A 26,113-nucleotide genomic window follows, 5' to 3' on the forward strand; every position below is an offset into this window, starting at 1 on the left:
CCTGCTGCGGTCCCCATGGTGTGGCTGTCCCTGGCCAGCAAGTGACCGTTCATTTGGGGGACTCTGGCTTTGGCCACCTGGCTTGGTCGCCTGTCCTAGGCCAGCGGTCCTCACTTAGGCTAGATGGTCCTCGACGCTCCTCTCTAGCAGTTGCTTCTAGACGGTGGGTGCTGGGGAGGGGGGCTCCGGGAACGGATCAGAGTGCTGGCCCTGTAAATGTGTGGGGTCCATCCAAGCCTTAAGTGTGTCCCCGGGATGGAGATGGCTTTGGAATGTGGTCAGGTCTGCCACCAGGGTCTGGGGCTCCTGGATCAGTCCTTTCCTCAGGACAGTTGTTCTGGAGCTGGGCACAGACAGAGTTGCTAGTGTTCGTTTTTTGTAAAGTAGAGGAATAGGAAGAAGGAGGAAGTTCCTGAAGCTCTGTTGGAGGTCATCTCTTTCACTGGTTTGTTCTTTCATTCAGTAACTGGGCACTTGTGGTCCTTTCCCTATCTGGGCTGCTAAAATGAGATGGCCCTGGGGAAGGAGAAGACGTCCCTTGTGGGGAGCAGCAGCCTGGACCTTGTTGTGTGCATTGTCTCTGTGCGGGCCGAGGTCCTGGGCAGCTGTACCTGGGGACTCTGAGAGTCTCAGAGTCTCCCCGGCTGCTCAGCCCAGGGGAAATGTCACACAGATCTGCACAGCTCCAGGAGAACCTGGGCAGCTGTACCATGGGTGGAGCTGGCCAGAGGGTGTGCATCAGGCCTGGAGATCTGACTTGGGCAGGGCGGCTGCTCAGCCCAGGGGACTCTTGTGTGTGGCTGAGGTTGCTCGTTGTGGCTGTCCTGGCCTCTGTCAGGCCCTACTGGAGGACAGTCCCATCCATCCAGGGCAGACAGGAGCCCCCCACTCCCCAGTCCTGGGAGGGATGTGGGGCCTCCAGAACTGGCAGAGGGAACCGGGCTGAGTGCCCACCTCGGGGGGGAGTTTGGGGAGAGGCGAGGAGGAAGGCGTTTGGGTTTGGAGCGTTTGGGTTTGAAAGCCACGTCCAGTGGTACAGGAAGGGAGCAACTTGACCCAGCCTGGCTCCCTGGCAGCCTTGAGCCCCAGTTGTGACCTCCTGAGCCTCAGTCTCCTCATCTGCTCTGCTGATGACTGGGAGCTTGCGAGGTGTGCCTGGCTCTCAGGGAGCTTTTTCCTGATGGTCTCGGATGGATGCTCTTCCTTTCCAGGGTCAGAGGAGCTGATACGGGTCTCCTCGCAATGGGCTCCCTGTTAGTGTTGGGAAGAAACCTCCACGGGGTTCTTGGAATTCCACCATCAGAGATGGCATCAGCATGCAACAGACCATGACCTGCATCCAGGCCTATGGCATTTGTCACATTACTGTCCCTTTTGCTGGTGGCTCTGGGGTCCTGGTGTCTCCTACTCTTCCAGCCTCAGTTTCCTGATCTGTGCTTACTTTGAAGCACTGTGAAGAAAACCCAGCTGTCACAGGGTTAGGCCGGAGGACGACCAAGCCATGGAAACATCTAGAAAGCCATGCTGAGGAAAGCAGGAGACTGTGCTTAGTGGCATTTGGGGGTGCTGGCTTTTGTCAAGATCTGGAAAACCGATCTGGGACAATTCTCTAGGCGACTCCTTCCTGATGCCTCCTGAGTTGCCATTTGGGAGCCCCTGAAGGGATGGACGTGTTTACCCATTTCTGGGTTTGCCTGTTTTCACCTCTTCTATGACCAGAACACACTATAGGGGAGGGAGCAGGGAGCTATCAGCTGCCACTTGTAGGCTTGACCCCCTCACCCGCAATGTCTGGTTTTCTGAAGTTTGGGGACAGACAGTGAGTGACAGGACGGGGCACATGCCTCTGGGCTGGGGAGGGCCAGGGAGGATCCTGGGGCTCTTAGAGCAGGTGGGGTGCAGGCTGGGTTTGGTTTGAGGGGTCCCAGTGACCCACTGCTGTGCAAGATATGTCTCAGGGAAGTGTTTGAGAAGAGCTTCAGGATTTTCATGCTGCTCTGGGAATGTTGGCTTCAGACTTAGAAATTAAATAAATAAGAAAAAAAAAAAATACTAGCTTGGCCAGTGGGAGAAACTCAATAACTTGCTTGTGCTGGAAAATGGAGATAAACTCCACTGGCAGGTTGTCTTAAAAACTTGCATTTGATCTATTTGGAGTTGTTATTTTGCCTCTAAATTAAGATTAGTTAAATCCATGTGCGTCGTGGTATGGATTATCTCCTTTTATTATTAAGTCATGACAGCTAATTATTAGCTCTGTCTGCACTGAGGAATAGGCAGTGTTCTGTCTGGGGGATGTGGCCTTGGGCTCTAGTGGGGGCTGGGCGTTGTTAGTGACCTCAGGGCTGAGGCAGGGTGGCGTGGAAGAGGGGCTCCACCACTGTACCGTGGTGCTGGGTGGGTTTCTTCGGTTCCCTCGCTTAATGACTCAGCCCTGAGGTAGATGCTTCGCATCTCGCTGTGAATTGGGTTCAGAGAGGTTAAGGGGTGTGGCCAAGGTCACACAGCGACAGGAAGTCAGACATGGGTCGGCCTGACCTCCTGCCATGGCGAAGGATCGGATGGGGGCCCCGGAGGGATGGGAATTGTCTACCTGGGTGGCAGCGCCACTGCGGCAAGCGCTTCCTCTGGGTGTCTTTGATGCTCCTCCAGACCTGCCCCTCTGGTGCAGCCAGGAATCCTCAGACCACCGAATCCATGACGCATGGGCTGGGGTGTCCTCCTGGCCTCTCCTGTCCTTCCTGGTCAAGGCATTGCTGAAGCAGGTGGCAGCAGAATAAGGAGATGTGATGGGAACCCAGGTGCGCTCGGGCTGGGATGCTTTTCCTTTTTATCCGTACAGGTTACTTGTTTTACGTTATATTCATTTTGCAGTTTCCTCCTGTCCATCCGCATCACTGGCTTTCTTTGGTGGAACTTTGTTTTTGCTGTCAACTTGCCATGTGGCCACCAGCCGTGGTTCACCTCCCCAGTCTCGGCTTCCTGTGCCCTTTCTGAAGTGCAGTGTGCTCGGAGGTTTGGGGGAGATGAGGTATAGGTCCAAGGGTCCCTAGAGGGCAGCCATGGGGTCCCGAGGAGGGGCCTGGCCTCCTAATCGCACTGCCGACCAACCCTCGGCACTCCCCTGTGGGGATTCCCTGAGGAGCAGCGCTCTGGGTTGGATGTACCGCCCAGTCTGGGCTTGAGGCACCATGTACCCATCTTCCCTACCAGTAAACAGAGGTCTTGGGGGACAAGGCCTGTCCCCCTGAATCTCCCAGGAGACTGGACATGCAGGTTCCCGTGCAAACCTTACAAGCCAGAGCATGGCTTATCCAAAGCTACACTACAGCATCCTGTTGTCATCAAACATTTTATTGAATTTAAACACAAAAGGGGAAAAAAATGTTGGCCAGCTAGCAGGGCTGTGTTTTATTTTGTTTTTGAGATAGGATGTCGACCTGTAAGTAGCTCAGAATAACCTTGACCTCACTATGTAGCCTGGAATTTGTGGTGACCCTCCTGTCTCAGCCTCCCCAGTGCTGGGATAACAGGCATTCACCACCAAGGCCCAGCTCTCTCTGCTTTCTTTTTGGGTATGAGACCTTGTTTCCAGATCTGTAAGAGAAGCTTGCAAAAGAGAAAGGGGAGCCAGGAAAGAGCGAAAAAGACACCAGGCTCCCAAGGGGAAAACTTAACTAACACAAGCTTCCAGTCTCTGTTATTATTGTTAGGTTTTTTTATTTGACAGTAAATAGCAGCTGACTTTAGTTTTTTATTAGGCATTTGACAGGGTGTTCTTTTTTCTTTTTTGAGGGTTGTTAATTTTCATGCCTGACTAATGCATAGCCACCAGCTCTTGAATCTGTTAGGAGTAGATTCTGTGTTAGTTGTTGGTTATCCATAAAAATAAGGCGCCTGGCTGTCACCCCTGCCTTGGGGGACCTTGTCACTGGGGGGCAACAAAGGCTGAGGTTTTCTGAGTTTGGTTTTTAATTCGACACATGCTTGCTGGTGTTTAGTGGGTGCTGGTCACGGTCCTATAGGCTTTGCAAAGCCCACAGTCCTGAGAGGTAGCTGCTTGCAGAACAGGCAGCTGAAGCAGAGATGTTATTTGCCCAAGGTCACAGTGGTGAGCTGAGGCCCAGGGTGTCAAGGCGGGCAGTCACGCTCCTTGGTGTCGCCCTCCGCAGTGTGGCCGGCTAGGGCTGCCGTGGGCACATCACGTCCTGTGCTCCTATCCACAGTCTCCACCCCATGGAGGAGGCAGGAAATCAGACTCACTTTCATTTTGTAGGCAAAGTAACTGAGTCATAGGGAGGTGAAATGCCTTGCCGGGCGCTGGAGTGGTGGATGGCTCCTCACTTCCTGGGGAGGAGGCCCTGGCTTTGCCTGGTGGTCTTCCTTCACAGGGGCCTGCTGCAGGCCCTTTCTACTGAGGTTCAGTATTGGGTGGCCTGACCCACAATTCTGTGAACTATGTATGGGTTGCTGGCTGTGCTTTCTAAGGGGCTGTCCCCTGACCAGTGGGGCTGGGGATAGGACAGACCAAGATAGCATCCTTGGGCCTTGTCCTGCAGCTGATTTGCTGTGTAGGCCTGCATGGGTCCTGTCCCTCTCTGGGCCTGAGCTTTCAGAGCTGAAATATGAGAAGGAACCACGAGTGGTTTCCAACAGCTGCAAGAACCAGGCCAAGGGAGGTAGAGAGGGGAAGACTCCGGCTCCCCACCTCAGTCCCCTTCCCATGTAGCAGCCCTGGCCTAACTCGATGTTTGCATCTGGGGCTTAGGAAGGAAGGAAGCCTTCCCTGGAGAATCCTGGCTGACAATGAATAGGCTGCTGGGGAACTGCTTCGAGGTGAAGCTCACTGGGAGGATTTCTGCAGTTGCCAGGCGGTTAGCAGCCTCGGCCTGCCCCTCATGTGTCACAGCTGTGTGGTTTATTTGTGAAAAGCACCCCCCGCCCTGTATAAACGTCAGGTCCCACAGACCCTGGCCCACCCTCGCCTACCCTGGCCCAGCAGCCTCGGGCCACTCCAGAAGCAGGGCTGGTCAGATGGGCCAGCAGAGGAGCCAAGAGCCTTCAGTGGCTCGTTTTGTTTTCAGTGGGTTTCCTTGGAGTGCCTGGCTTTGGCCTAGAGGGCCCTGCATGGTTCAGTCAGTGCCATGGGTAGAGGAGGAGAGGTAGCAGAAGGAGACAGGTGAGACCTCCATGCAGAAAGCGTCTGCTGGCTCCCTTAGGTGGAGAACAGGAACCAAATGGCCCTTTGCCCTTTGTTGGGGGTGAAAAGTCAGACTCTCCCGGCCGAGGTGCAGGTGAACAGGTGTGTGGCTCAGAACCCCAAATGCCAACTCTGCAGGCTGGCAGGCCTGGGGCTTGGACTGTACCCCAAGTGGGACATCTGCCCATCTCAGAGTCCAGAACACAGGGAGTATGCCTCCTGACTCTTAAAGCCAGAAGTCCTCATTGAAGCTCATGGAGTGGGGCAGGGTTTCTCTCCTAGTGCTGGGAGCCAGGGTCAGCCTGGCCTGTCTTGCCCTCAGTGTGACAGCAGAGTTTGGACCCTTTTCTCTGATAGAGGAAATAGAACAAATCTCTGCTGACCTGCCCCCGCTCCAACAACTGGCTTAAAACCTTGGGGTTGCAGACCTGGAAGAATTAAGTTCTTGGGGCTCTAAAGGGTGCTTCTCCCTCCCACTCCTACTCCTAGTTCAAAGCCAATTAAGAAACCTAAACTGCCCTTCCCGCCTCCTTGGCTTGTAAAACTTTTCCTGCAAGTCAGGCGACTTGACTTCATTGGCTGGGAAAAAGAACATGTAATTTTCCTGATCTGGCCAGGAAGGTGAATGAATGGAGAGGTCATTTCCATGGACACACCGGGCCAGACCGAGGTCGCAGCCAGGTCCACACTCCGGGATCTGGGCGCGGGTTTTGAGGCAGATGGGGGAGGTGGGACCCTCTGCGGTCACTCTGCGATGGGGAGTGGAGAGCAAAACCCTCTGGACCCTAACTGAACCGCGCTGGCTCCCTTGAAACCGGCGCCACCAATGCCATTTCCCGCGTGCCTGGACGATCGCTCCTTGCAAGACTCTGCAAGATTCCTCTAGCCCCGCCCGCCGCGGCCTCTTCCTTTCTGCCCCAGAACCGTGCGCTCCAGCGGGGACAGGACAGCGCTCCTCCAGGCCATCGTAGGACCTCAGGCCCCGCCCTCTCAGGGGCTCGAGGTTGTGGTTCATTAGCACCCCTTCCTCGGCCAGCCAGGACACACAGTGGCCTCCCTCGAGGCTGGCAGGAGGCGTGGGGTGGCTCTGGCCTCCTGATGATTTCAAGCGAGTGTTCCCAGCCGGCCAGGGTCCAGATGCGGGGGTCCCGGGGCTCTGCTCCCCAACCTTGGGGTGCGCCGGAGGGCCTCGCCTTGGCCTCTCCATCCTGCGCCCAGGGCGCGCGGCCGTGCACCTTGGGGCCGCCCCTTCGCCTGCCCTACAGACTTCGGCCCGCCGAGCACGCCGATTGTGGGACGCCGAGGGGCTCCAGGCCCCATGCATAATTCGGGGGCTTAATGGGCCAGCTGCCCGAGCAGGGCGCCGAGGGGCGGGAGGAGGCAGCTGACCCTGCCCGCGTCTGGCCTCGCCGGGAAGGCGCGCTCCTTTCTTCCTCCCCTGCCGGCGCCCCTCCCCCTCTCGGCGTGGTCCGAGGAAGGCGGGGTGGGGTGGGGTGGGGTGGGCGAGTCAGAGGGGCAGGCCGTGGGGAGGGGGCGTCCTCAGAGCGTCGCTGCAACTTGTGCTTGGGGTGGGGGTCCGGGGGCTCAGTGAATCACAGCCGCCTCGGGCCGGCTCCCAGCTCCCGTTGGGGTTGGAATGCAGGTTTCCTCCGAGCACTCCGCAGCCCCGGAGTCTTTCTTCCTCACCCTTCCCCCAGCCCCCTGGTGGCCCCCGGCCCAGCCGCGGCCCTGCGAGCACGCCCCTGGCCCAGGGCCAGCCCCTTCCCGGGCTGCAGGCGGAGATGGATGGAGGTAGAGACCCAAGGTCAAGGGCGGGGAGCCCGCTGGCGGGGTGGAGGGGGTGAGGGATTGGGGGGCTTTGTACATGCAGGGCCGCCCCTCCTCCACCAGTCACCCCCTCCTAGCCTCTGGGTGCCTAGGCACACGACCTTCCCGGGCCTGGGCAACTGCATTTCACGACTCCTGGGAACTGCCAGTGGCCCCCTGCCCGATATCGGCAGGCCTCCTCACTCTGTGGCATCTGTCCTGGATCCTGGGGCGTCCAGGGTCCCCTCTCCGGTCGGCTTCGTTGCTTGGCCAGGCCCAGCAGATCCAGGTGAGGCTGGAGGTGAGAGAGCCTCGCAGTTCTTAGGCGGTTTGGTTTTGCAAGCCGGTCCCCAAGTGCTTTTCCCTGGAACATTCTTCCCGCGGGGGAGAGGAGCCTCTTTTTATAGAGGGGAGTCCTGGGGCCGAGACTTTAAAGCACTTAGGACAAAAGTGTTTTCCCAATTGTGTGGGAATGGAGCCCTCCATTGGTGTGGGTCACAAAGCCTGTGAAATTAGAGGGAGTTAAATGTCAGTCCTCCCTCCAGCCCCCCAAAGAGAATTTGTATGCAAATGGTCACCTTGCTAGGAGCCTCTTTATTTTGCTTTTTAAAAATTGGCCTCCAATGGTTTGAAGCATTCCAACAGGCCCTTAAAGGCCGGGAAAAGCAGCGGTTGGACCTCCAGTGTGTGTACCACGCAGCTCTTAAGAAAATGCTCAAGCATTTCCCCAAAGCTGTTACTCCGGAAATAAAAATATATGCTATTTGCCTATGTATAGAAGATTAAAAGTTTACCTTCACGGTGACAACGTCTCCAGCCTGGGGTTGGATTCACATCTCTGTTCTCTATTATTCAGAAATAAGTCTGAGCCAGACAGAATAGATATGCTGTAACAGGCAAAGTAGTTTTCAAAAATATGTACGAACAGATATATTCATGATTTGGGTCAGAAACTGTATACTGCACTTTTGTACTGTCTGGAAGCTGTGTAAACAATGCCTTCCTGACATTTTGAGTAAGAGTTGATCTTAAAAAAAAAATCCCAGATTTAGCTAATCTGAATTTTGAGCAGCTAGCTTTTTCTGTTGGAGTCGGAAGGTATTTGTCAATTTATTTGTTGGAAAAGTAACCAATTCAACACTTAGGAACTCAAAGCTATTGCCAGTCCTGGACAGGAAGGTTTTCATTATCTGCCTGAACTTGCTTGTCGATTTCTTAGCCACCCATTTATAGCAGTTCCAACAAGATAGAATCTGCCTTTGAATATCTGTAAATACGGGTAAAGATCACAATCCCGCGCTCATAATGGGCCGAGACGAAAAGGCAGATTCTCATGTTTGATTAATATTTATGTTACTGAATTTCTTTACAGGGAGAAAGATGAAACGCTAATTATGTGTGTGTGTGTGCGTGGCCTCATCCTAGGTCTCTGTAGTTCACTTGGGGGAGCGCACAGGTTTGGATTTTTGGACACCAGGTGTGACTTAGGGGTGGGCGATTGTCCTGTTTTGTTTGAAAGACAGGTATCTTGTGGTTGCCTGATTTGAGGGCTGTTAGACCCAGATGGGGAGCGATTTAACTGTGTTTTCCTTGCTTTGATGACTCAACAGTGACAAAAATCAGGCACAGTGTCTTTCCAGGTTTGGGCTAAGGCAAAGGGTAGAGTTGAGGGAGGTTCTTTGTAGAATCTTCCTTGGGGGGGCGCCCCAAGTCCCTTGGGTGCTTTCTTTGGGGGGGGGTGGCACACACCTGTCTGTGCCTGAGGATGTCCCTGGGATGTGCCCATAGCCTGATGGACGCAGGTAATTCTGCCTGGCTTTGTTCAGCTGCTCGGGGGTGGGAGTTTATTTCCTGGATCTTGTTGAAATTCATCCAGTTGAACTGGAAGCCAAAGAGATCTGAGGAAGGAGCCTCTGGAAGAGGCTGTTAAACATCTTCAATTTTATCACTTAGAGAACTCTAAGGATTTCCTACAAGTGTGGCTTCCCGGTGTGGTTCCCCGAGTCCTGGTTAGAAGTTTGATAAATATTTATTGTTTCTGGAACGTCAGGGGCCAGCTCGGGTGGAAGCCCGGAGTCCAGACTCTCTGGCTTCTGCCTTGCACAGCCCCAGGTATTTCCTTCCTAAAGAGCCCAGGGCGGGACGGCGGCCCTGGTTAGTGTCCTCATCCATAGAGTGGGCATGTGCAGGTGTTTACTGCCCGTCACCGTGAGATGAACACAGACCAGTCGGCAGCAGTGAAGCAATCCTTGATTTCAAAGCCATCATGAAAGTGCAGACTGCGATTGTGCAGGCTGTGGGGGCGGGTGACTAATTTGTAAAGGGGAAAGGAATCAAATCGCTACTTGGAGAGGGTGTCATTTTTAACGCAAGGAGAAAGAATTAGGGGCTTTGGGGAGGGGTTTAGGGAGGGAGAAGTTGGATTTTCAATTTAATAACCTAATATCAATAGGAAACACCCTCCCCCCATTCATTGTAGAGGCCTGGGGTGGGGGGGCTTCCCGTCATTGTGGGTGACTGCCATGGGACTGAGAACTCCAACACTGCACTAGCTGTGGCCTGTGAAAAGGTGTTGTGCCCCAGAAAAGGTATTTTCGTGATCATGATTTGGGTTGAAGAATGCATACAGCAGGCAGCCTTTAAGTGCTCAGTCTCGCTGGGCACAGGTAACAAGGAAATCAGTGCACACTGGAGAGGAAATTTGCCTTTTTATTTCACTGCTAATGAAACTCTCCAGCTAACAAAAATTGGCATTATACCCACAGAGTCCACAGCTGGCTGCTATGAAATGGTACCTTCGCTGGGGAAAAGTAGACCTCGTGTGGACCCCTGGGGGTGTGTTTTATTTTCTGGTTGTTGTTCCTCTGAAGAGGCTTAATCTCTTTCTTTCTCCACTCCCCCAGCAAAGACTGAGTGATCTGAATTTGATTTTTAATAAGAGTAACCTTTGGTGGAGTCCAAAACCGCTGGGTTAATCTTGCTGCTCAGGAATACGCCTATGGCTTCTGCAGTGTGGTGAGGCCCAGAGCCTGGGTGTGAGTTTTGGGGTTGGAAGGGGTGATTGAGCTCCCTCCCCAGGAGGGTTTGACAGAACCCTTGCTGCAGGCTTCTGAGCTGCAGTGGCATGGGGGCCGTGTGGGCTTGCAGCCAGAGGTGTCTGGTGCTCCTTCACTGAGTAAATTCCACACAGGCACGTGAGGTGGGCCAGGCAGGCAGTGATGCTCCTGTCTCTGCCCACAGCTGGACCTGGGAGCTTGGAACCTCCCAGCCCTGTGCATGCGCCCCAGCTCCTCCATCCTGCCCACTGGGCTTGCAAAAAAGATAGAGAAGTGCAGGCCCAGGTCATGCGATGCCTGTGTAAATACTGTTTGTGTGAACTGGCTCTTCCGTCTTTTGTTAGTGGCAGCTCGTTAATTAAACGGCAGATTAGCACTGCCTTCTCCGACACATGCATATATATTCCGGAGTGGAGCATTCTCCTTCTCCCAAAACTCTGGCCCTAACTATTCCAGAAGTCTCTTTACAGCCCCGCTGCCTCTTTTCTCCCTCTCAAACTGTCCTCCCTGTTCCCCTCTTCCTGCACCCTCCTGCCCACCCTTCCTTTCAGCCCAAGGGGGCTGGTAGTGGAGCGGAGGACAGGCACGTTAAACACAGCTAAATAAATCATGTTTACGCTTGGCGTTCTTGGTAGTGAAGAATCTGTTGGCTGTTTCTACTTCCTTATTTCTCAGCATTTGCTTCCTACCTGTTTTTGAGCACATGCCCAGAAATAGTAGTTTTGTCAAATGAGGGGATAATGCCAGCCAGCCTTTCTCGCTGCCAAGGAAGCTGCTGGATTTTGCAAAACAGAGTGACGTTTTTTTAGTGACACTGATGTTTTTTTCAAAGAAATTAGGATGTAGAATAAGGGTATTAAAATGCACTTAGGGAAGGGGAAGAAAAAAGCAGCCACGCAGGTACTCCTGCCGGGCAGGGGGACGAAAGCAAGCACGTTTGAAGAAGACAAGTCTCGTTTTTATGTGCACTTGGCCTCTCCACCGGCAGCTGGCGGGTGTCAGGCAGAGAGGCTGCTCTGGTCCCAGAGAGCTGAGTCAGGTTCCCTTCCTTCCAGTCCCAAGATTTCATTTTCTCTGCCATTTTGGGGATGTGGTGCAAGAATTGTTTTTTTCCCTTTTTCTGTTTGGTCTGCGTCTGTTTAGTTTCCGAGGCCTCCTGAGCACTGCTGGCTGTTTCCCCCTGAGGTCCCTCAGCAGAATCTCGCCCGGATCTGGGTTTCGAGCTTACTGGGATCCTTGCTCCTCTGTCCTTGTTTGTATGAGATGAAGCTACAGCATCGGTGTTGTTTTGGGGGTGAAAAAAAAGTCGTTTTCATGACGGGTGCTCTTGCTAGGCATGTGACTTCCTGGGTAATGAGAATCACAGACAGGCTTGCAGATTACAACAAAATTTCAGAACACTTTTCAAAACAAGGAAATGGTAAACAGATCGTGGGTAGGGTAGGGAGCTGAGACTGTGCCCTAACCTTCCTGGGGCTTCTGGGTGATTCTGTCCGAGGTACTGCACAGCAGCCCTGTGTCACAGCCAGCCAAGTGGGGGGAGAATTATGACAAAATCAAAGCCAGTGTTGCCACGATCTCCCCCAATTTCTAATGGGAATTCTCTGCAATAGAAATGATATTTCCATTGAGGACTGTGCTGCCGGTTTCTTTAATTACATTAAATAGCAGTATAAACCTCAGATGAACGTAAACCTCTGTTACAGCGGTGTCGCCAGCGAGGCTAGATTGAATCTTAGGAGCAGCGTTACTAGTGTTAATGTGCTAACAATCTTTATTAAATTAATCCTGCGAAGTGTTAATTTTTACAAATTTTGTTGTGCACACACTGCACGGCACCTCTGGTGTGTTAGGAGATGAAAATGGATTTCACGTCAAAAAACTAAGTGCGGAGGGGTGGCTGTCACACGGCTCCCTTAGAAGGAAATTCGTGATGTTTTTGCCATCAAATGGTACCGTGCTGAAAAGAAGGCTCACAATATGTATATTAAATGCCATCTACATACAGAAAACTCACTTAAAGGAGCTACTTGGTTGAAAGTAATTATAGCCCTGTTCAATTTTTTAGTTGGTGACATTTCAGACTTGGCTTAGAAACATAAAGAGGCCATAGAAAGATTTTGTTCTTACCTGATGCAATGCTTTGAACCTCAGGATTCTGTGTGTCCATTAGAAAAAGGTAGAAAAGCAATGGAAGGGGGGGACCTCAATCATCAACAAAATCCAGGGAGCGCTGGTTTATTTTATTACAGAAGTGGAGATCAGTTGCTTACAACTCATAAATGCATGCAAAAACAAAATATGCATTTAAACTGTAGCAGGACCCCTAGCAAAATTCGATTTTGCTCTCCTTTTTGACTTTGTGTTAACCAGGTTTATTTCTATTTCATCTAGAACAGGACACCTTGCTGGCCCTGTCCTGCCCAGGTAGAATTTATGGCCGGTGTTCAGAAGGCCCCGTCTGCACCTGAAGTCTAGTGCTCTCTTCTCGAGGCTCCGGCCCTGAGTCATGGCAGTCACCTCCTCCTTGGGCACTCGGATTTCTTTATATTCTTTTTATTGGCTGTGCTATGTTATTTTCCTTCTTAATTCTCCAGGATTCTCACCGTGCAGGCTTTCTTCTCCTGTTTATTCTCTTGCCCTCTCTGTGCACGGTGCTTGAGCAGAAGCCAGCAAGGGAGTTTGTGGGACCTTCGAACCACAACGACTTCCTGAGCGCAGCACCAGTTTTTAAGCATGCTTTCTGGGGGCCCCGATTTTTAACCAGAGTCAGCTCAGCATTTATTTCCAGGTGGTTCACTTCAGGCACTGTGGATGCTGAGGGGAAGAGAAAGGTGTCCTTACTTTAAAACACCGTAGAACCAACTCTGAGGATCCATTTCCTGATTTGTTTTGCTTCCTGTGATGTGTGGTCTTCGCCGTGGATTTTTCTCCCCTCCAGTTCTAAATTCACTGAAGTGTGGGAGTGGGTCCAGGGGATGCCTTGCCAAGCTGGGCCCTGGAGCCCGGCTCTTCGGTTCCTCATGGAAAAGCCTGCAGGGTCCTGATCCCAACCCCTGAAATCTTCCCAATCAATTTCTTTGTTCAGTTTGTAGATCTGTACACTCTGTATCTTGCAAAGGTGTGTTGTATACTGTGAGCTGCCTGGATGCAACCAAAGATAAAATTATTGAAAGAGCTTGGGGGATTTGTGAGGGCAGAACCGCTAAGGTATGAAGCAGCTGCTCATCTTCTGATCAGGCCAGAAATCGGGAGGGGACGGAGCAGACATTTCTCTGCTAGGTGCTGGCCAGCTGTTTTTGCTGGGGAGAATCAGAGAACTTGTCCTTGGCCTGCATAGACACCAGACAACGCAGGCAGACATTTTAACCTGTCTGCCTTGCTGATACAGTTATGCATGTGTGTGTGCACGCGTGTGTGTGTATATGTGTGTGCGTGCATATATATATATATACATTTTCTCTATATTACAGATGTGCATGTACACATTTTTCCAACTGTCACACCTGTGGCCTCTCCTTCACTTGTCCCGAGCCTGCCCATTCCAGGATCATGGGCCCTTGTGTGGTGGGACCCTGCCAACCACGGTCACGCCCTAGGAGTCCTATTCCTTTTCCTGTGGATCTGGGGGCTGCAGGCTTCAGCCTCAAGTGGCTGTAGTTTATTTGCATTCCAGCACATCCCAGAGCTCCAGGGGTTCCCCAAGAGGGAAAAGCAAATGTCCGGGCTGGGCTGGGAGTTTCCCCCCTGGTATGCCCACTTGGGGGCTGCAGTGGCGAGTCACAAACAGTAGGGCCGCCTCCTCTCTGCCCCAGGAGTTCAGAGACAGTGACTCAAGGACACCGTTTGCCCCAACTACTCTGCTTTCTCCTGGGGGGAGGGGCCTCCGAAGGTGTTGAATTGGTGATGCAACCTCGAGGAGGCTCGGCTTGGGGCGCCGAAAGGGGATCTGCTGCCGGAGGATTTCCTGCCTTGCATCTTGAGGATTGGAATTGGCAGCCATTGGGACAGGTGCTTCTGAACCTGGGGTGTGGCCGTCGCTTGGTTCTAACTGTGAGATGTTGGTGGGGGAATGGGGAGGATGCTCCCTTTCCTTTCAAGCCCTGGAGAAGGAGGAAAATACATTTGGATAGTGCTGTGGGGGGCACCATCCTTCCTTTGCCTTGCCTGACCCCCTCTCTGGGACGCATTCAGTGGGCAGCCTGTTGGACAGCGGGAGCAGTGCCCAGTGGTGGTTCACTGAGACCGGCTTCAAACGCTGAGAAGGGAGGAGCTTGAAGGGAGGCAGCTAGGCTCAGAGGCCAAGAGCTGTGCTTCTTGCCTCCTCTAGGGGGCGAGCTTTCCGGCGGTAGATGCAGGGAGATGCCCAGCTGTCCGCACAGGATGAGGGGCAGAGAGTGTGGGTCACGGGGCCCCGGACTGGGGGTGGGGTGGGGGCACGAGGCTCAAGTGGCTGCTGAGGGAAGCCGGGGGGTCCTTTCACCTGCATTCTAAGTGCTCCCGCCTGGCTGCTGTTGTCTGCAACGGACCTGCAGAAAAGGCCAAAGGTGGACACTGGCTATGTTCTTGGTCTCTTATGTACACATTTCGCCCCCGAACCCAAATCCCTGAAAGTGGGGCATCGGAAACCTGTGAAGGTCATTGCGCATGTGCATAAAACAGTGGCGCCGGGTTTAGAACAAAGCTCCAGAAGTGGGGCTGGGATCTGGGGACCCCCAGCTGCCCCCATAGACATTCTCCACCCCACGTCACCACGGACAGGATGCTGGACCACGCACACGTCCACTTGCGCCCCTGGCCTGTGGTAGAAACCCGTCCCCTGCCTGTTGGTTTTCAGGGCGTCTGATGGCCGTCGGGGGAAGGCTTTGCCTTCCCTTTCTGTGTTGTTTTATTATTATTTTTGATTGTGAAATGAAAAGCAAGTTTCAGTCATTGCAGGTTACAACAGCTTGGTAATTAAAAACTAAGGGAAAAGAAGAAATGATACCTGTGGAGTGGAGGAATTTCTTTTTTCTTTCTTGTATTTGTTTTTTTTTTTTTTTGCACCCCCTTCTCCTAAGATTTGTGTGGCTCTAAAATTGAGTAACAAAGAAGCTTCCTCAGGCTGGCTCTGTGTCCCTGCAGTCTCAGCCACCCACTTCATCCTCTCACAAAAAAGGGAGAGGGAGAGAGAGACATGATGGGAAGGCTGGGTCTTGTCGGGTGAGTACCCTGTGTACCCAGGGCCTGTCTCATTTAAGGTGGCATTCCACTTCTTTTAAATAGGAAATTGCCAAAATGGATGTCATCGGCTGCTAATTAGATGTATTTTAACTGCAGGATCATTTTACCAGCTAATACTGTTATTATGTGCTTCAGTGTGAACCCGTGGTGGAGCTGTTGCAATCTCAGAGCCCGGCCTTAGCAGACAGCTCCTGGAGGCTGCAGGCCCTGTGTGGACCCTCCCCTCAGTGGCAGCTGGTCACAGGGCATTTTTGGTCCTGAAGATGCCCAGGCCAGGCCTGTGCTGTGGATCTCAATCCTCAGATACCCCCCGGTGTTTGCTACTCTGACTTTATTTTCTGTGTTTAGACCAGGCCTGAGTCCGAGGAGGCCCTGAAATCTCCAGATTGTGGGTGCTGATGGTCACTTGCCGCCTTCTAGATGTCACGCACGGCCCTCCAGATTTGGGACCTTTGGTGCATTCTAGGAGCAGCACGTGACCACAGGTGACGTGACAGCTGTGCTGATCCCAGCTCAACCGCCACAGCGTGGTACCCAACTCGGCAGGCTGACATCTTAAGCCCTGGGTTTTCAAGTCGGAGCTGGCTGCACCTCCATCTTCTCTCTCTAGCAAACCGGAAAAAGAATCCTAATTTTCTGTCGGGTGGGAGGAAGCGGGCTAGGATAAGGATAATGATCCTTAAATATGAGCAGTTCGTTTGACTTCATCTATTTCTCCCTCCTCCCTCGGTATGCGGCATTTTTATCATCCTTAAGACAAAGTAGCTGGCAAAATATTTAAGTGATCAGAAAGGAATGTTTTTATTTGCCCGCGTGTGAATTGGGTTATCTGCTTATCTTGTTTATGAAATTTGGGGCTGCCTTTCCCGCACAGTATGCTCGCCTCTCAAATCTTCCCCGGCTCCCATTTCCATATTTCTGCGTGCTTGTTCTTTGTTAATCACTTGGCAAGCGCTTATTTGAATATTAAAAATTTCTTTAATCATCAAAGGCAGGAGCACAGTCTCATGAATATTCATATTTTCCCCCTCCTCAGACTGGATTCTAGTTCATTACCCTGCAGTAAAAGCCAAACAGCCATCAATCGCCCTCATTACAGGCTGTGGCGTTTTGATTGGCTGCCGCTGCCCAGAGCTTTTTATTTTTTTAATTTTTTCCCCTTCTCCTATGAGCTGTCTCGTACCTGCCAACAACGCCCCCCCCCCCACCGGAAGAGAAAAAAATCAACAATGCAAGAATAAATTTCTGTGGTTGAAAAACAACTTTGCAAACTTGTCAAACAGTCCTTGTGCCATGCTGTCACCTTAGAGGCCACCATCGCCACCTCTTTCCCTGCGTCCTTCCCGCCCCTTCTCCCCCCAAAAAAACTCAGGGAAAAAAGAGGGACAGGAGAGAAAATTAAATAAATAAAAAAGGGAGAAACTTGAGCCTCAGAGATGAATATTTGTCAAGAGAGTTGACGTAAGTTTCATTTGCATAATGACTTTGTACTTCTGCATTAATAAAATTTGCATATGAAGCCATGTTAATTACTCCTGATCATGCTTTTTGCATTCATGCATAGTAATTTTCTCCGACTTGTGAGAATTAATGTCTTGGCATGGGGGGGAGGGGGCGCGGGGACTGTCAGGTCCCCCTGCCAGTGTCCCTCGCTCGCAGGCGCTGGCTCCCTGTCTGTCTCCTGCCTTGATCTATGACTCATTTCTGCACTATCAGTAGGAGTTCTCGCCTTAAAAAAATGTATCCGTTGAAAGGCACCAGTAGGGAAAAAAATAGAGCTCTCCCGCACAGTGTATTCCAGGCCACCTCTCTGGCTGGGAACACGGAATCTACAGCCCTCCCAGCTGGGACGCGGCGGTGGCAGGCTGGGCGCGCTGTCCCCCGCGCTGGGCGGTGGGCGTGTCGCCAAGCAGTGCGCATGCGCGAGGCCGGAGCCGGGCCTCTGCCAGGCCTGGGGAAGGGAGGTGGGCACGCAGCCGGTGCCGAAGCTGCGCCCCCACGGAGGCGGGGACAATGAGCCGGTCCCTGTGTGGCGCTCCAGACACATGCTAGGGGGCTTATTTGGAGACTTTCTTTGGGCACTTCTTTTAAAAGAGATAAAAACAGCAAGAACGCGGAGAGATTCTGACCTCATAAGCCCTCTTGGCTCGATCCCCTTCTCCAGCCTGAGCCTCAGTTTCCTCCTCTGGGAGAGGGGATCCTCGTACCTGACCTACTGCCAGGCTCTGGGGGTGCATGAGATATTCAGGGACCAGTTGTGCCTTTCTGTTCCCCTAGTTAATGGACTTCCGTGGTAAGAAATAAGCAGTTAGGGTTTCACTTACAGCTGGCAGGACGTCTTTGTCCCTCTGCCACGAACCTTGCAGCTCTGGGGTCCCTGCAAATGGAGATGCGATGTGGGTCTGCGCTGGTCCCCTGGATCCACGTGTCCTGAGTCGGACATGTCTACTCATCCAGAAAGGGGGAGAAGCTCCCAGGGGGGCACCAGTGGTGACCTTACAGAAAGCATTGCTAATTTTTATTTATTTCTGTGGGACTGGAACTGGATTCATGGGCCTCACTCGTGCCAGGCAAGCTATCCACTAGCCCAGAAAGCTTTTGTTAAGAGAGCACCCCATCTGCCAGACAGCGACCATGCTGTGAAGGACCTGTGGCCTGGAGGGAAAGTTCCAGAACTGAGAATAAACGAGGGGCAGCAACCGTGCTCACTAGATGCCTGACCCTTCAACAGTGAGCAGGCTGAGGCTCTGGGCAGGTGATTACTTTAGGAAATGGCACAGGAGGGATTGTCCCCCCCCCTTGCCTCTGAGTTGCGTGTGTGGGTGCACAGTCTATCCGTGGGGTTCTGCTGCTCCTCACCTGCATTTCAGATTCCCCGCTGCACTTTTCAAGGCAAATGCACCTTTCTGGTAAAGGGTGCAGCCAGGAGGTGGCCTGGGAGGGATACTGTGGCTCCGAGACAAAGTCTTTACATTTTATTAATCAATCTATATCTATCTATCTACCTATCTTTCTCGGTCTCTCTAACTGTCTGTCTCTTGTGGTACTGGGGAATTGAAACCAAAGCCTTCACCCTGACTGACATTCCCAGTTTTTGAGACAGACTCTTACTAAATCAATAAATTGTTCAAATTCAGATTGAACTTGCAATCCACCTGCATCTGTCTCCCAGAGTGCTGGGATTACAGGTGTGATCCCACGGTGCCTGGCTCTTGATTTTTTTTAATAAAGATATGCATGACATGCATTGCCCCTTTTATACTGAGTATGTTCACAATGTTATTCTGCCATCAGCACTGTGTAATTCCGACGTTCCTGTCTCTGAAGAGGCCCTGTACACGTGGGCCCCTGCCCTCTGCTGCCCAGGCCCTAGCAACCTCCAGTGTCTATGTCTGTGGATTTGCCTGTTCTAGATGTTTCCTGCATGTGGAATCAGTGCCTGGCAGCTTCTCTGGGCACTCTTGGCTTTCTCAGTAGCTATGGAAGAGGGTTTGTGGAGCCTCCCTCTGGGCAGAGCTCCCGTGTAGCTGTCCCCAGAGGAAAACTCCTGGGCCTGCTGGCTTCGAGTTGGCCCCTGGACCAGGCAGGCTTCTCAGTCTGCATTCCCACTGCAGGTTCCTGTCCTGGGCTACGAGGCCCCCTCTTGCCTCAGTGCATCTCTCCCTGTGTGTCTTCACTGATGCTTGCCTGGACCCATTGTTGCCCTTCCCGCGATGTCCCTAAGCCTTCTGTGGGAGGCCACTCCCTTCCTCCTGAGCTTACTCCTGCCAGGGACGGAGCCTTCTCCCCTCCTACATGGGACATCCATTGCCAGGCCATGCATGGCTCCTGCCGGCTTCATAGCTATGATGCATGGTGCTGGCAGTCTGGATGTGGCCTCGCCCAGGTCCCAGGAGCCAGAGTCTGGACGCTGGGGATCTACCAGTGACTGGGCTAAGGCAAGGACTCTCAGGCTCCCCTACCTGCGGCACATGGCCCTCACTCAGGACCCTGAGGTGCCTGGTCCTTCCATTCAGCTGTAGCTATCAAGGGAGGCTTTGGAGACACAACTGGGGTCACATCCTGGGGCTCCTGAGCCTCAGTTTCCCATTAGGAATAGGAATGGTCCTCCCTGATGAGCAAGGGGTTGTGGTGTACTCAGCACAGAGCCATGTGGATCTGGAACCTTCTGAAAAGAGGACCACGTTGGGATTCAAGGCCAAGTGTGGCTGGGGTCTGGTGGGGCCAGGGCTATCAGCAAGGACTGGCCAGGATGAGCTTATGGGAGGAGGCTGGTGACATAGTGGCCTCAGATGCTGACTTTCTTCAGGGCCACACTTGGTCTAGGACTGGGGCTCCTCAGGGCCAGCTCCTTCTGAGGCTCTGGTCAATTAGGAAAGACCTGGGTCTCTGTCCTGGCTGAGTACAAAGTCTCAAAGGTTAGAGCAGTGTTGGGGTTTGCTTTGTTGAGCATCTTGGCAGCATATTGACAGCCCCCTAAGTCTACACTAGGTGTCTTCTCAAATGCCCTCATGTCCTTAATCCTGGAATTACATTTTGGAGAAGCAGAGGTAAGAATTTGGAGACAGGTAGTGGGTTTTGATGGGGCTGCCATTGGGGCCTGCAGTCTGTAGCAGTCTGGGCCTCAGTTTCCTGATTTGAGCACAGGGTATTCTAAGTGCCTGCCCTGTGATTGCGTTGGGAAGCTTAGCTGTGGAAGATTGACAGCTCCTAGCTTGGAGAGGGTGCACAGGGCCCTGCGGCTGTCCTGGAACAAGGGAAAAGGCATGGTGATGTGGAGTGGGCAGATCCCTTCTTGTGCAGACCTGTGTCAGGAGGTGAGGGCCGAGGCCTCCCTGGCCGGGCCTGCCTGGCTCAGCTGCCCATCGCCCTGTTGATGTTTTCTTTCTGTCTCTCTGATGCTTCCCTGCTCAATCATTTACCCAGGGAATTTGGGCTTCTTCACTTGTGGTTTTGGCAAGGGCTTCACACAAATGTTTTGCCCTGGTGGTCTCTTAGCCATGTAAGATAAACGGCCAAATCAAACGCAGGCCTTGCCCGCAGCCCAGGCGAGCCGTGGGGCCCTGGCCTGGCTCTGGTCCCTGCTGTTGCTGTCACGTGGGGGAGTGGGGACTCACAGCCTGGGCTGAGACATTCGGAGGGGTCCAAGCAGTGCCCGGTTCCCTGCCCGCAGGCGGTAGAGAGAGGAGGGTGTCAAGGCCTTGTGAGGGTTACTGGGGCTTGGGTACAGCCAGCAGGAGGCTGGGATGAAGCCTGAATCCTGGAGGCCCATTGGTCCAAAGAGCCCATCTTCCTGTAACAGACAGTGGTGGCTCTGTGCATCCCAACCGTTCCAGAACGGGGTGGACTGGATTTTTGGGCACAGATCCTCAGATGGAGCCTGCTCCAGTTCTCTCCTGAAGACCCTTCATGGGGTGAGGGGTCTTTCCTGGTAGCAGGGCCCTGACAGTCCCTGGGTGCCCCAGGCGCCTACATGAGGCCTCCAGAGGCCCCCGGGGGTCCCGCCCAGCCCCCAGACAGCCCTGCCTGGCAGCTGTGAACATAGGACTCTCCCAGGGTCCTCCCCCACCTTCACTTCTCGGACCCCTTCTCCCCTGCCTGAACCCTGGTCACCTTCCTCATAGGGCTGGGCATCCCCGGGCCTCCCACAGCCCTCCTCCTGCCCTTGAAGCTGGCCTGCGGCCTTGTAGGCCTGCACCCTGGCCCTTCCTGTGCCCCAAGTCCCTTGTGCAGCCCAGGGCCCGACTGACCAGTCTTTTCTATTGTTTTTTCTCTAGGGCCGTGCAGGCCTGCCCAGCTGCCAGCGATGGCCCCCATAGCTGCCTCCTCCTCCCTCCCTCACACATCCGCGATCACTTCACCTCTGCGGGCCCTGGGCGCACTCCCGCCCTGCTTCCCGCTGCCCTGCTGCAGTGCGCGCCCAGTGTCGGGCGACGGGACTCAGGGTGAGGGTCAGACGGAGGTTCCCTTTGGATGCCAGTGTCAGTTGTCAGGTAACAGACGCCGCCGCGGTGGGGGGTTGGGCTCCCGGGATGGGGGGCTTGACCTGGGGCGCAGCTGGGGACCCAAAGTGGGGACTCACAGAGACAATGTGACCTTTGCCCACAAGGTGTTTTTTGGGGGTGCAGGGGAAGTGGTGAAGGATGTGAACAGAATCATGGCCCCATGCCTGGTCCCGTTGGGTCAAGCGGCTCCCTGCTTCCCTGCGCCCCCACCATTCTGAATCTTAGTCCCAGCATGCACCGCCCTGCCTCTGCATTTCATCTCTTTGGGCTGTTTAGCTAAAGCTTAATTGGATAACGCTTAACATCTGAGGTTTCCTTCTGCCCTTGCCCCGCCCCCGCCCCCCCCCCCCCTCCCCGACAAGGCCAGGAGAGGATTCCAGGGTTGTCTGCGTACATCGCTGGAGCCGTCCAAAATGCTGAGTTTCTCTTTGGGACAATGTGTTGCCCATTAACTTAGAGGAGAAAAAAAAGTCACTCCAAAGGAGACTGTTAAAAAGCTGCGGCCACAGGGCGGGAGCTAGGAGCTCCGGGAGCCTGTGGCAGGGAGAAAGGGACCAAGACCCCTGACCTGTCCACCTCTGCTGCCTTCCCACCCTGCCCCCCGCCCCCCAGGCCCAGGGTGCTGCGGCCTCGGGCCCTCGGTGTTGCAGGCAGAGACCTCCTAGTGGCCCCTGGCGGGCCGGGCGTGCAGTATGGTGTTTGTGGCCGCCTAAGCCAGGATGCTGACACAGGCTCACGTGGCCGGTGGCTGTCGCCTGGTTTCGTGGCAGGGGCCTGGAAGGGAGAGGGCGGCTGCAGAGCGAGGGCAGAGTCAACTTGCCTCTGCTTTGTCACCAGGCACGTTGCAGCCTTTCTCTTGACTCAACTTGTGAAAGGGGAACTGTTTTTACTTCGTAGGTTTTGCTTTCGTTGACACCTTCCCAAAGGACATTCTGGTGGAGCTGCACAAAGCCTCCAGGTAGCCCTTGTTCCGGGGCACAGACTCCCTGGGCCTGCCTGCTGGTGGGGTGGCCTGCAGCCATCGTATCCCCTGCTGTGCAGGTGGTGACACAGGATTGAGCTCTCACTGGGGAGTCTGGGTTCTTCCTGGGCTTGTGCCTTTGATACACAAAGCAGAGACTGTAACAGCCCTGGAAGGCGTTGGAGCCACTTGCAAAGAGCCCGGCTTCCTGTTCTGTCCGGGATGCTGGCTCTCCAGTGTGGCTGGGGCTCGGGGCTCGCTTCTGGGACTCCGTGGGAGACCCTTCTTGTTGAGTGGCTGCCCTGCGCTCATGGCTTCCTGTAATTAGTGTTGCAGCCCCGCGGCCACTCAGGGGGCCACGCTATCAAAGATCAGCCTGAGTGTTTACGACTGGACTCGGTCAAGTTCTGCGTGTAGAAACATGATCGCCTCGCCAGCGGCGCACGGCCGGGGTTTGCTTAACCCTCTGCTGGCTCTGGCCCGCCTCAGAAGCTGCCAAAGTGGAGTTGGCCTGGGTACTGCGTGCGCCTCCTCTGGGGGCCAGGCCTTGTGGCAGCTGTGCGTCCCACCGGCAGGAGCTTTTCCTGTGGCTGTGCTGTTGAAGGGGTGTGACAAAGGCTCAGGAGGCTGAGTGGCTGCAGTGCAGGTGGCAGCACTGGCCTGTGTCCTTGCAGTGCTTCCTGTGGTGGCGCTGCCTCTCCCCACTGAGCCACGTGCTCTGTCTGTGGCTGTGGGTCTGTCCTGTCACGCTCATCCCTGTCCCCGATGAGGACCACATCCTTGAATATGACGTGTGCAGTCTTCCTCTCCTTCTGCTCTAAGGATGTGCCCCTCAGACGCTGAGACTCGTCACCCACCCCCTGGCCCGTTCTCCAGCCCAGAACTCTTTGCTGCCTGCCTGGTTTGCGGGCCCCGTGTGTGTCAGGTGGAGGCGGGCACGTGGGTCCTGGCTGGCCTGTGGCTGGTGGTGTGGTGTGGGAGGAGAGGGCACGGGGACCTGTCTGGAGTGGGGAAGCGGAAAGGAGTGATGAGCCGGCAGGGGGAAGTGGCCCTCATCCCTCACCTGCCCCACCGTCAGCCTTACCTGGACCTCTGGCTTGGAGGCTGTGTTGGTTTTAGGGCTGGGGCTCTGGGCTCTGGGCATCTTGGCCACAGTGGCTGGGGAGGTGAGGAAAGGCCGGGTGCTCCTCCTGAGGGGCCTGCCCTGGCCTCCGACCTTCCACCACGATGTTTACTTCGCCTCTCTGTTCTTCTGTATCGGGTCCCTGTTCCTCAGCCGGTACCGGCTTGGCCGCCACAGTTTTGTTCGATTTCAGCATCTGAAAATACCGTGTTCCAGTGGCTTTTGTTCCTCTGTGGGTTCTGTCCCTGGCACTGGGCTGTTGGCCTCAGTGTTCTTAGTGCCTGTTTAATTAGTAGCCGGAATGGAGTCATTAAGTTCCCAGTAGCCCGTTAGGAAGAGGCAGTCCACCGTGGGGTGCTGGGGGCGGCTGCCTTTACTTTGTTTTGTTCCTTTTCTGACCAGGAAGCGATGAAGACACCCCTGCAAATTAATACGGGAAACCCCCGTGTACACGTGTTTTGCACAGCTTAACTGTGTGCGGTGCATGCGCTCAGAGTCGTTTGTAGGAGAGTGTGATTTTTATGGGAAAAACTGCACAGGTGCGTGTATATCCTGCTGTCCCCAACAGCCCCGACCCCCTGATTGGGTCACCATGGTGGGAGGGACGTGAGGCCTCCTCCTTTGGGACTGTGCTGCTGACCTGTGGGCTCTGCGTGCAGGCCATCCTGGGGACCAGGACGGCTTCCGTGAGGGGATTCCCCTAGAGGATGTGCTCAGGTGGCGACTTGTTGCTGGTTGTCTTGGAGCCTCAACTTATATGTGTACACATGTGTGTAACATGTCCGTCTGTCTCTCTCACTGTCTGTCTTTTGGTACTGGCGATTCAACCCTGGTCTTCTGCCCTGAGCTCCATCTCCAGCTTTATTTTTTAAATGTAATTTTGAGACAAGGTCTCACTAAGTTGCTAAGTTGCCCAGGCTGGGCTCAGACTTGGGATTCTCCTGCCTCTGCCTTCCAGAGCCCTGGGATTACCAGGTTTGGCTTATATATATAAGATTTTAAAACGAGTGAGGCTTCTCACTACCTCTCCCCACTGAGCCACCTGCCTGAAGCAAATTGATGTAGGGCTGCCAGGATGGTTTGGGCAAGGGATGGGTGAAGATTCCAGGGCTGGGCTGGGGTATATAGAAGACAGCTGAGACCCACTGGGGTCCCCTTACCCCTGCCAATACATGTTTTGAGGCCTCTTTGACTGGGAAGGGCTCATCTGTGTGTGACAGAAGGCTAGGGGATGAAGCATGTTGCTGTGCGGCTTTGGATAAATCATTTCCCCTTTCTCCCCCTCAGTTTTCCCATCTGTAAAATGGGTAATGATCGAACATGCTCCAAAGGGTCATTCTGAGGTTTGTGAGAACAGTGCCCCAGGGAACTTAGGATTCACCCAGGAGCTGAATAGATGCCACCACATGCCAGGCTATGTGTCTGAGCTACATGTCTGAGCTGCTTCCTGGTCCCAGGATTAAAAGCAGTGAGCCGCTTGCCTGGTGCAGATCATACACCGGAGTCAGGAGGGAGGGGGGAAACTGAGGCACTCTGTCTTATACTGAAGAGCTCCCTCGAGCGGTCCTCAGCTGCAGTGACTGCTACACACGCTTGGTGAGGTTCAAGGTCTCACACAGGAACTCACAGGATCCCAGCCTGGGGAAGCAGAAGTGTGTGGATTTAATAGAGGGCGTCAGTGGCGGTCATTAGTATATGCTGAAATCACAGGGCAATCTTGTAAAGTTAAACTCAATTTACTTTTCTACTGAATTTGTGCTTGCTGTGTTAACTAGTCTGGGGATTCTTGGCATGGGTTAAAGAGACAATAAAGATAAAAGAATACCTGTAAGTAAATAGTAGGGTTTCACAGTAGAATCTATCCTTTCCCCCTCCTTCAATTACAACCCAGTGTTCATTTTGCGTCGGTTTTATAGCCCGAGCTGTCCAATGGGATGCCTACACTGGACCACCCTAGCTGTGAGGCTTGGTACAATTAATACAGTCTGTCTGGAAAGCGGCCTTATTTCTGGAAGTTTTATGTTAATGATATGGTCTGTGCTTTGCACATTTCATACCAGAACAAGAAGCGAGCTGGAGTTTCTTTCTGGACTGGGTTTGATTAGCGGCGGAGGATCACTGGGCAGGGAAACAGTGCTGCTGGACCGAGATGGCAGCCCTCTCTGGGCTGTATGTGCCACCGAGGTTCTGGGTGGGGCGTGCCAGAGGCGCCCGGTGGGGGGCATTAGAGCCTCCACGCAGACCCTGGAGGGCGGGGTGAGTATGGGGAGATGAGGAGAGAGCCCTGCGAGGGCTCAATGTGGATCGACTCCTGGGGTGCCCTCTGCAGCGTCACCCTAGTTGCTAGGGTCTGTCTGGGCCCCTCGGGGTCCAGTGTCAGTTAACTCTGCCTCAGCCGAGAGGCTTTTGGGGAAGCTATTAAAAATGCGGGGTCACCTGTATTTTTATTTTTAATGTCTACATTGCTGAAAGGGCAGGTGGTCCCAGCTCTCAGAACCCAGCATTTTCGGCACGGTTGGCCACCCCTGAATGCCAGCTCTTGGATTCTGTGCTGGTGTCCGCTGCCCAGGGCCCACACGCCCCCTTCTGCAGCCAGAGGAAATGCCAGGAGCAGCTGCATGGCCTCCAGAGTCTGGGGAGCAATGATTCTCCCGGCCACATAGGCAGCCAGGGGTGACAGGGCTTTGGCGGACTCCAGAAATGCCTCCTGTCCGTGGCGTCGGAAATCACGTCTTTGGC

General features: G+C 53.9%; 1 protein-coding gene across 4 annotated transcripts in view; it reads left to right on the forward strand.

Moving 5' to 3' along the window:
• The window catches only part of Bcl11b (BCL11 transcription factor B), an 86,881-nt gene that overhangs the window by 16,800 nt on the left and 43,968 nt on the right, over positions 1–26,113 (forward strand). For 2 of the 4 annotated variants that reach the window (XM_063241269.1, XM_063241268.1), the window contains exon 3: positions 21,063–21,278. The exons of the other annotated variants lie outside the window; for them this stretch is intronic. In XM_063241269.1, coding sequence (XP_063097339.1) covers positions 21,063–21,278 — 216 coding nt within the window. The remainder of the gene's footprint in view (positions 1–21,062; positions 21,279–26,113) is intronic. 4 annotated transcript variants of the gene reach the window in all.

The sequence above is a fragment of the Cavia porcellus genome, unplaced genomic scaffold (assembly GCF_034190915.1).
Source record: "Cavia porcellus strain 051 isolate PalLab524CR breed Dunkin Hartley unplaced genomic scaffold, mCavPor4.1 scaffold_31, whole genome shotgun sequence".
NCBI lineage: Eukaryota > Metazoa > Chordata > Mammalia > Rodentia > Caviidae > Cavia > Cavia porcellus.